The following is an 11,016-nucleotide window of genomic DNA, read 5'->3' on the forward strand; positions in this document are numbered from 1 at the left end:
CATTCTCTCCCTTTATTCATTAACGTTCACCAGCCAACTGCATGCCACTCTACAGAATCCAGTTCCTGCTCGGTCCAATGCCACCAAAGGGTTGGTTGACGGAGAGGACGTCCACGTAAGCCATCTCGGCGTCCCTCAATCTAGAGCCCACAGAAAGCATGGGCGTGTCGGTATGACTGCATTCAGTGCTAACGTCGCGTCGCGTTTATCCATTATCATGACCGGAGTATTGCAACTACCAGCTACCCGTTGCTGCTTCATTCGTCTTCGTGTCCTCGTATCGGCGCCGGGACATGGAAATGTAACACTTGTGTACGAGCTCTATAAATCCAGAAGGTTGGGATATCTTTTTTAGTGGGTGATTGCACTGCAGCCAGCCAGGAACCCATCCCTCATAATTTGGATGCTATGAGTTATCTCTTCAAGAGCAGGAGTGAACAAACGCCGCTGACACCAGCATCTTCAGAAGAACAACTGGCAAAGGTAAAGCAAGAACTTTGCCATTTAGCAACTGCACTTAATGTGGTCAACAACTTTTAGGAAATAATCAAATTGTATTTAAAAAATTCGTGAAAAAATAGTGGTGTTACTATCATTTGTTGAAAACCAGCACCTACTAAAGTTCCACACAGACTTCCCGCACTTATGTTGATATGCCCACTCTATGACATTGCATAATTATGACACCCGGCTCAGTTTAGATGTGGTCTAGTTGATCCATAAGTGCTACGTGCGCATGTTTAAAACTATTTGTTCTCCAACCATAGCACCTTTCGATTAACCCTTTATCGGTATTTTACCGCCACGCCCACCGAGGGATACCATCGAGGTGGTGAGTTTGTAGGTAGGGTGTCGCCGAGATCAGAAACTCGAAGGTACAAGGAACACAAGGTTTAGACAGGTTCAGGCCACCAAGAGCCTAATACCCTATGTCCTATGTGGTTTGTATTGCCTTAGGTGGTGATCGAGTGATCTCCTGTTTGGAGGAGGTCACTGTCCGCTCTTATATAATTCGGGAGGACAGGGTTACATCGAAATCCTAGTCGGATACAAGCCTAGAAGTTCTACCCGAATACTTTTTAGGTAGTTTTCTATCGTCTCCAACTAGTTTTACTACTGCATGAGTAGTCTTACTACACTACAAGCAGTTACAACAGATGTAGGGCGTGGACTATGTCCCATCCCTTATCCTAGAAAAAGTATGCTATATGAGCAGTCCCGTAGACCCGGGTCTGACAAGCCCCCGTGCTCTTCGAAGCCGAGTACTGCAGACATCCAAATACTTCTGGACGCGTCTTCCGAGTACTTCTTTGGCTGCATCAAGGCTATGAGGTGCTCATGCCCCGAGTAGTTTGTCAAGCGGTTGAACTCGCACTCCATATGGAGTAGCCCCCAAACCTTAGGTTAAATTATAGAATCAGACTGAGGGTCAATTTACTCTTGAGTCTTCTATCCTTATCTTCTAAAAGATTTAAAAAATAAGTCGTTGATGACACATATTCCGCAGCCCTCAAGCCTTGAATCCAAATCCCCAAGGTTTGGAATAAATGATCCAAAAGAATCATGGCATGCAATATATGATGGTAATGATTTGATGGTTAAGATGGACAAATTGGTTTAGAAATTCGAAAACCGCTTTTTTCGGGATGAATTCCTTGAAAAAATGGTTAAACAACTAACTTCTCCAAAAGCGCCCTAAATTACCGCTCAAATCAAATCTTGTTCCCTGAGTCAATGGCTAGATAAGACCTCTGGGTCAAAAATTTGAAAACCTCCTTATTTCGGAATTAAATCCCAGAAATAATGATTAAACAATTATCTTCCGAGTAGTTTTACAGCGTCCAGCCTTAAAGCGTGAGAGCTGTCGCTGAAAACACACTGAGTGCCCTGTCGAATCCAACCCCCGAGCCTGGGAACTAGATGAGTCGCATAGTATATACCAAGTAGTCTGGAGCTATTATCCAAGTTCCCGCTGGACCTTGTACTGTCGATGAAAACGACTAGTCGGAGTCGATACCGACTAGTTTTGTAGGCAAGATGAATAGTTGATGTAGCCGCCGACGTGTTGCCAAGCATAGTCGTCTCCGACTAGTCTTACAGGTTAAACGAGTAGTCGAAGTAGTCTCCAGCGCATCGCTGTGCCTTCTTCACGAACTCAAGTAGTTGCCGATGGTTGTCGATGAGCCCAACTAGTCGGAGTCGAATCTGAAGAGTAGTTGTTGTAGTCTGCGACATGTAGTCGAGTGTTCTCGAGAAGTCAAGTAGTCGCCGACGATTGTCGATGAGGCCAATTAGTCGGAGTCGAATCCGGCGATAGCCGTTGTAGTCTGCGACGTGTAGTCGAGCGTTCTCGCGAAGTCGAAGTAGTCGTTGGCGATTGTTGATGAAGCCAACTTGTCGGAGTTGAATCCGACGCGCCCAGCAGCATGGTCCAGGTTGGGTCCCCTGCAAGGTAAACATAAAAGTATGTTGTAACTGATATACATGATGTTGGGAGCAAATCCCAGCATCGTAGAATGCATGAAATTTTTTTTGTGTTGTACTCTTGCTGGGTCACGTAATGTCCCCGGTAGGTAGCCTATTACGTTAGGCACCTGATCCCTGATTCCCGTAAACCATTGCACAGGGAGAGTGGCCGCATTCACGCGTAGTTGCATAGGCGTATAGAAGAGTCGAGGTTTCACGAGTTAAAGCGTACGCTACCCAGGTATTGTAGCAACCGTTGAGAGGAAACTAGAGCAGTCGGCGCTGCGCGAAAGAAAAAGAGAGCGCTCGTCGAGCGCAATTCAAGGGTGTAACCCGATAGCCCGTGTTGCAGGGCGGACCATGCAAGTTATCGGGAATAGGCATGACATGGCCTGTGAAGAGAATGCGCGTTGAGCAGGAAGTATCCGATCCTATGAAGAACAAGTCGGAAAAGGTATGAGTGACTTAGCTTGATTTGAGGACAATTGTCGACGAGCCGCAGCGGCCGTGGATGGAGCCGAGAGGATTTGTTGATAAAGCCGACTAGTCGAAGTCGACTCTGACTAGTTGTTGTCTGTGTGAAGCCCACTCCCGACTAGTTTTCTTGCCAAAAAACTAGTCGAAGTAGTCAAAACAAGCCCACTCGTGGAGAATTGTCGATGAAACCGCCAAGTAGTCGTCGATGGAGCTGCAATTGTTTGTTGATAAAGCCAACTAGTTGGAGTTGATCACCGACCAGTGTTGACCGTGCAGAGCTAGTCGCCAAGTAGTTTAAGGCTCGTCCCCGACTAGTTTCTAGTCGAGATGAGTAGTTGAAGTAATCGTTGGCGGTGCAGATTTGTCGAAGTAGTCGTAGCCGGTGGCAGCAGCGCAACGGTGCTACGGTGCTAGCTGAAGTCGAGCCGCGTTGTCAGGGTCGGCGGTGATGGCACGTCATCCTTGTGGCTTGGGCTGAATTCGAGTTGATCACGATTAGGAGCCGGGTGGATCCAGACTCGTCCACATGGTTTTCGATTAGATCGGAAAATCAAATTCCGTGGAGACCATCGACGAAGTCATCAATGTCGTGGCAGGATGGTGGAGTAGATGCCGTCGGCTCGCTGGTTTCAGCGTGGTGGCTGTTGAAGCCACCACCATCGTCGGCAATACATAACCAGGAGCCGAAGGTGAACGCCGTGCCCTCATCGAGTACAACGCTGGTGAAATTGAATGATACCATCGAGTTCTCCGGTGGATGCTCAATGAATGCTCCTACCTGGCGCGCCAGCTGTCGGTGTTTTACCACCACACCCACCGAGGGATACCCTCGAGGTGGTGAGTTTGTAGGTAGAGTGTCGCCGAGATCAGGACTCGAAGGTATAAGGAACACAAGGTTTAGACAGGTTCGGACCACCGAGAGCGTAATACCCTACGTCCTATGTGGTTTGTATTGCCTTATGTGGTGATCGAGTGATCTCCTGTTTGGAGGAAGTCCCCGTCCACCCTTATATTGTCCGGGGGGAGAGGGTTAAATGAAAGTCCTAGTCGGATACAAGCCTAGGAGTCCTACCCGAGTATTTTTTGGGTAGTTTCCTATCGTCTCCGTCTAGTTTTACTACTGTTTAACTAGTCTTACTATGCTATGAGTAGTTATAACAAATGTAGGGCATGGATCATGTCCCATCCCTTATCTAAAAAAAGTATGCTATGGACGCAGTCCCGTAGACCCGGATCTGACACCTGTTTATATAAAATGATGATGAACCTTAAAGTATGGTGCTATGTGTATGCAGACGGTACCCAACCCTCGGAAGAGCTGGGAGTTGCTGCTCGATGGGGTGTTACATTAATTGTGTAATTTGAAAATTAAAAAAATGCAATTAAAGTATTTATCTCAATTTCGGTGTCAAAAAAATTTGCACTAAAATATGACCATGTATTTAATAATACATAACAAAAAGTATTAAACATAATAGAAAATTTTCATTAATTTTTAAGCGCTCACAAATTTTCACTAAAATATGACTCTATTGAAATTCAATAATATATGACCATGTAGATGGTCATAGTTCTCATGAATATTTAAGAACTCAAGAAAACATCATAAGTGCTTTGTGTGCTGATTTCTTTTTATATGCATATATGTTCTAGCTGCTAGGAGGTGTGCCGCAATATTTATCTGCTGATTATAGTATTTCTTAATATTTTAAAATAAGATTCTTGAGTGAGCACATATGTGACCGACCCGAATAACACTTTAATGAAAAGGACATAAGGTTTCTCCTTATACAACATAAGCTGTATGTCAATAATAAGAGGTGTATATATATAAATTGCTTTTCAAAACATAATAAAGCATACATTTGTGTAATATTTTAGTTCCTAGCTTCCTTACATAAAATAGGCAGATTTGCAAAAAGTAAATTCATTTGTGATTTTTTTCTAAAATACGAGGCATTAATACAAATTAAAGGGCATTATGACCTTATTCAATATTGGCTTTGGGATCTGTCGACAAAATGCACACACCAAACTGATTCTGGAATCAAGATGGAAGTCACACATCAAACAATTTACTTTTTTTTTATGAAACATGAGGGGACGAGTGTTCCCCTACTGATTATATATTTGTACACATATACACCGCACTCGCATACCCCCACGCCTCTAGCTTCAGGATTCGAATTCTGGTGCATCGAGTATATCCTCGCTCGCATCTTAAGTGGTTCAAACTTCATGGTCATGTGAAGAAAAGTCTATCGATGCGGAGATAATCATCAGCTTCTATATGCTCCTAAAGCTAGTAAGGATGCATTTTAAATCACCTCTCAGTTACATTCTTATGAGCACGCAGATAAATGAAGTCCGGGAGCTCCTTTGCAACCTACCGATGGAGATGCCGAAATTCCTGTCAGACGCCACTATCCGTCGGTTCCTCCGAGCAAGAAACTGGAGCACAGTGCAAGCTGCAAAGAGTCTGAAAGAAGCTGCCAGTTGGAGACGCCAGTATAAGCCAGAGAAAATTTGTTGGGTGAATAACTTTTTTTCAACTCATATGTATAATACTTTACTTTGTTACTGCAAATAAAAAAATCGTATTAAACATTTTACCTTATGCTGAATGACCGAAGCTTCTGTCTTGAACCAATTTAGGAGAACATCACGGATAGTAAGAATGAGGCTAGGAGAGCTTACATACCAGACTACCTCGACAAGAGCGGAAGAATGGTCTTCATAACACTGCCAACAATAAATATAATGTAAATCGTTATGAAGCTAGTGAGAGAAATGGAAATTGGAGATGCATGCATGTTTACTGCTCTAGTAATATTTTGACAGCATGAGGGGCTATATTCTCTGAGAAATAGCTGTAAGACATGGACATGGTTGTTTTTAACCTCTTTGTTAAATTGCATTTTAGCATCGTATTTACTAATCCTCACTTGTGTAACAGACGAAAACTTCAGAGAGGGATCATATAAAATATCTAGTGTATAACCTGGAAAACCTAGTGCTGAATTCAGAAGGTGCACAAGAAGAGAGTGTTGTTTGGATGAGTGACTTCCGAAGTACGCCATTTTCATTGACCCAAGAATCGTTGCATATAATTCAAAAATATTATCCAGGACTGATAGCAGTTGCTATTCTAACCAACCCGCCAAGGATTTTTGAATCCTTTTGGAAGGTATTCGTGGACACTAATTATACATTCTCTACCCAAAATTATAGGGTATACTTTATTTAATGAATTAGTGCATACAAACTATTGAATTAGCAATTTGCTTATCCATGCATATGAGTTTTGTGGTGCATACTCAAGCATACTTTTTCTAACATGTGGAATAAATCTGTTTAGCTTGGTTGTTCTGTATTAAGATAGCACCGAGAGATTTATTATGGATTTTCCTGACTTTGAGTTATATAAAGTAGAGGAAATTGCACCCACCATGCAACATATGAATCACTCTGGTCCAACAAGTAGAAAAACATGCAAACTGATACACAAACTTATCAAATGTGTGCATATATGGTCACATGTAATCCACGTAGATGTATTTTGCCAAATTAGCACGTGATGTGGATGGTTTTATGCATGTAACCTCCTATGTTTGTCCCCCCTTCTCATCTATGTCTTCACCAACGTACAACTCTTATTTCTTTAATATCAGTGAAAGGATTAGAAAAACTTAATCAAAAGTATATATTTTTTAATCAAAGTTTGACAACAAGATCATGCTGGAGCCGTTATTTCTACAATACACTTCATTAGTTCTTGTTTCAGAAGTAAAAGGATTAAAAGAAACATTTGCGCTTTGCGCAGTCATTTTTCGATGATTTAATATGCACTTCATGAAATCAAAAAAATATATCATCAACACTAGAACTGAAAAAAGTAATTAATACTATTAATATACTAGTACTGGATTTATCTGATTTGCAATAATCAACCATGTAAAGTCAGAGAAATTGCAAAATTTTAGACTTTACTGTTATTATGCACATAAAATTTACACGTCAAATTTAGGTTAACACATAACTTGGATTAAAAAAATGATACACTTGTCACCCATCATTAAAGTTTTTAAACTTTTTTCACTGATGTCAAGAGATACAAAAAATGCATGGTTAAAACTTAGATGAGAAGGGGATAAAAATAGGGGGTTACATGCATAAAACCGTCCACATCACGTGCCAATGTGGCTGGCAAAATACATCCACGTGAAGTATCTGTGACTGTATCTAAACACATTTGACAAGTTTGTGTATCAGCTTGCATATTTTGTTACTTGTTAGATTAAAATGATATAATTATACAAGTTGTTGTATGCTGGGTGTAATTTACTCTATAAAGTAGTATACACAATAGGACGTGTTCTCCCGGTGAACTTGCTACTTAGTAGGTAATTTTTTTCAAAGATTCTTATTTTGACAAGATCTTTACCCTAGAAAAGTATTTATGAATTAATAGAAAAAGAGTATTTATTCAATATCCTACAGTATAGGTTACACATTGTACTGGCAGAGCCCACACAAACAGAATCCCACACGAACAGAGAATGTGGTGCTGATCAGTTGTTAGCTTAATTTGCAGAATGTTACTGAACACTTTTATGCATTTATTCATCTACAAATAGAATTCTGGCTTTATTCTATCTTTGGACTTATCAATATATGACTAAAACAGCAAATTAAACAAGTTTTCTCTATGTTGATATAGATGCCTTTTTGTGAATGTGGTATTTCTATCCAATGAAAAATTTTAATAGCTTTTCTCTCTGTTGACTTTGCAGATAGTGAAGCACTTCCTCGAGCCAAAAATGAATAAGAAAGTGAAATTTGTGTACAACAACAATTCAGAGAGCCTGAGGATAATGGGTGATATGTTTGACCTGGACAAGCTGGAGTCTACCTTTGGAGGAAGAAACACAGCCGGCCTGGACATCAACAAGTATGCCGAGAAAATGAGAAGACGAGATCAGATGAGGGGAGCTTGGACACAAGCCAATGGCAACACCTGTTCATCCTGATCTTGAATGAGTTCCTGTTCCGTGCTAAGAGCACATTAACACCACTGTCAGTAGTTAATTAAACTGGACGAAGATTGAACTCTATCTGTTGGAATATTTGGGCCTAACCCATGTAAATCCAAATAATTCCTATAAAATCTCAAAGGCCTATTAGTGCATAGGTGTATGGCAACAAGTTAGTCCCCACCTCGCTGGTGGAGGTGGAGGGAACCAAACTTAAATAGTTGGATGCTCTCCATGCTCTTGCAAGTGTAAGTGAGAGGAAGAAGGAAGAACACGGGCGCTCGCTCACCTCGCCAGGCTTGGGCTCGGGCTTTGGGTGAAGGGCGCGCAACGTGCGCGTGAATGGTCTGCCAAAATCCGGGTCCAACTCTTGCGAGCATGCGGCTTCTTTTTGCCGACCCGTTTAAAGAGCCGATCGGCTCTCCGGTAAAGAGCTGATCTGCTCTCCGGTCTCGGGCGAAAGAGCCGATAGTTCCCCACGATCGGCTCTCTGGTCTCGAGCGCGCGACGTGCGCGTGAAAGATCCCGAAATCGGGTGAAAGCCGATTGTTCGCCAGCGGCTTTCTTTTGCCACTTTGAATCTGTTACGGATATCACGCGCGGAATTTTGGGAACTCGTAACCGACTAGGTTTTTGGGACACCAAAAACCCTAGTGGTTCCTTCCTATAAATACGTACGGGTGCCGGATACAGAAAAAAAAGAACGAACAACGCACCTCACGCCTCAACCTGCCTGCTGCGCCGTCGCGTACGCTACTTCATCCTGTTCGTTGGCGTGCGCCGACCATCGGGAGAGCAGGTCTCCGGAACCTCGTCCTCAGCGATCCTGCACTGGGAGAGAGCGAATAAGGTTTTTGGGAAGTGCTCTGCGTGACTGCTCGAACGCTTCCACATCGCCGTCCTCTACATCCTCGTCACCACGGCTCGTCTACCTCCTCATCAGTGGGGCATGACTCGGCGTCATCAAGCACGCGGAGGTGCTGATCATCACCGTCATCATCTTTGCCTGGTCATTCCGGTCAGACAGGAAACGTACGGTTTTCTATTCCTAACTATGCCTTTCATACCTAGTATGATCTGGTTAGGGTTGATCTTGCTGCTACAATATTTTATCTTAAATTACATTATGAGCATGTTTAGGTCTATTCGTTTTCTGTATGCAGTTATCGTCATGGTCATGATTTATCTTCGGATTAATTTAAAGCTGAAACCCTTATTTTTTCCAACAATCCAAAAACCTTATAATAGAATTTTTGTTTCATGGCTGGATTTGTTGATGCTCTGAGGCCCGAGAAGTTCTCTAGCGAGCACTTTAAGAGATGGCAAACGAGAGTCATTCTGTGGCTCTCTGCCATGAACGTGCTATGGGTGTCCAAGGGCAAACCTAAGGGGTCTCTTACCTCTGAGCAGGAGAAGGCCTTTATTGAGGCCAACACACTTTTTGTGGGCGTTGTGATCGGTACACTTGTAGATCGTCTACAGGATGTGTACCTCCATCACACAGACGCTAAAAAGTTGTGGGACGCCCTGGAGGCCGACTATGGCGGTACAGATGTTGGCGCTGAGCTGCACATTATGGAGCAGTACCATGACTACAAGATGACCGATGGGAAATCTGTAGTCGTGCAGGCTCATGAGATATAGTGCATGGCTAAGGAGCTTGAGCACCTCAAGATCAACCTACCCGATAAGTTTATGGCTGCTGGCATCATTGCCAAGTTGCCTCCTTCATGGAGGGATTTCGCCACTACTCTCAAACACAAGAGGATGGAGATATCAATATCTGATCTGATAGCATCCCTTGATGTTGAGGAAAAAGCTCGGACCAAGGATGGGCGATCTAAGGCTGCTGAGGGCCAGACTAGCGCCAACATGGTGTAAAAGTCTCATGGCAAAGGCAAGGGCAAGGGAAAAAAGACCAACCCGCAGCCTACCACTACTTTCAAGAAGAAGAAGTTCAAGGAAGGTCAAGGCTGTTTTGTGTGTGGATCTACTGATCATTGGGCAAAGAAGTGCCCACACCACAAAGGAAGGAAGCCTTCACCTGAGCATAAGACTGTGAACACAGTCACCATGGCTAGAGTGGAAACCAGTGGGTATAATTCTATACCTTCGGTTTTTTCAGTATTTCAATCTACTAGTTGGTGGCTTGATACTGGTGCAAATGTTCATGTGTGTTCTGATGCTACCTTATTTTCTTCTTACCAAACCGCTCGGGAATCTACCGTGATGATGGGCAATGGGTCGCATGCTACTATTCGTGGTGTTGGCTCGGTCGATCTGAAACTTACTTCGGGAAAGATCGTGCAGCTGAAGAACGTGCAGCATGTCCCTACTATCGGCAAGAATCTAGTTAGTGGATCCCATTTATGTAGGGATGGTTTTAAAGTAGTGATTGAGTCCAATAAATTTGTCATGTCTAAGTGTGGACAATTTATCGGTAAAGGATATGAGTGCGGAGGCTTGTTTCGTTTTTCAGTTTCAGATTACTGTAATAAGTCTGTGAACTTAATTTCCGATGGTATAAATGAGAGTGATGCATCTGTTTGTCACTCGCATTTATATCATCTGAATTTTGGCTTTATGTTTCGACTTTCCACCATGAGTTTAATTCTGAATTTTTCCATAGTCAAAGGTTCTAAGTGCCATAGTTGTGTGCAATCTAAGCAACCTCGAAAACCTCACAAGGTGGCAGAGGAGAGACATTTGGCACCTCTAGAACTCGTTCATTCAAATATGTGTGAGATGAATGGCGTGTTAACAGAAGGTGGAAAAAGATATTTCATGACCTTGATTGATGATGCAACTAGATTTTGCTATATGTACTTATTGAAAATGAAAGATGAGGCTCTTAACTGCTTTAAAATCTATAAGGCTGAAGTAGAAACCCAACTTGAGAAAAAGATCAAACGACTTAGGTTCGATCGAGGAGGTGAATATTTCTCTAACGATTTTGACTTATTCTGTGCGGAACACGCCATTATTCATGAGAGGATGCCTCCCTATTCACCCGAATCAAACAGGGTTGCTGAAAGGAAGA

The 11,016-nt window shown here is 42.7% G+C and overlaps 1 protein-coding gene across 2 annotated transcripts; it reads left to right on the forward strand.

The window, feature by feature from the left end:
• The first annotated feature begins 352 nt into the window (after positions 1-352).
• Positions 353-8,110, forward strand: LOC112884276 (phosphatidylinositol transfer protein 3-like). 2 transcript variants are annotated; one of them, XM_025949659.1, is made up of 5 exons: positions 353-483; positions 5,300-5,476; positions 5,599-5,698; positions 5,898-6,130; positions 7,737-8,110. In XM_025949659.1, exons 1-5 carry the CDS (start codon positions 409-411, stop codon positions 7,971-7,973), a joined length of 822 nt encoding a protein of 273 aa, XP_025805444.1. In that variant the 5' UTR covers positions 353-408; the 3' UTR covers positions 7,974-8,110. The 2 variants fall into 2 exon arrangements, with proteins under 2 accessions (XP_025805444.1, XP_025805443.1); XM_025949658.1 differs by lacking the exon at positions 5,599-5,698 and having other exon boundaries at positions 5,900-6,130.
• Positions 8,111-11,016: the final 2,906 nt, after the last annotated feature.

This window comes from Panicum hallii, chromosome 3 (assembly GCF_002211085.1).
Source record: "Panicum hallii strain FIL2 chromosome 3, PHallii_v3.1, whole genome shotgun sequence".
NCBI lineage: Eukaryota > Viridiplantae > Streptophyta > Magnoliopsida > Poales > Poaceae > Panicum > Panicum hallii.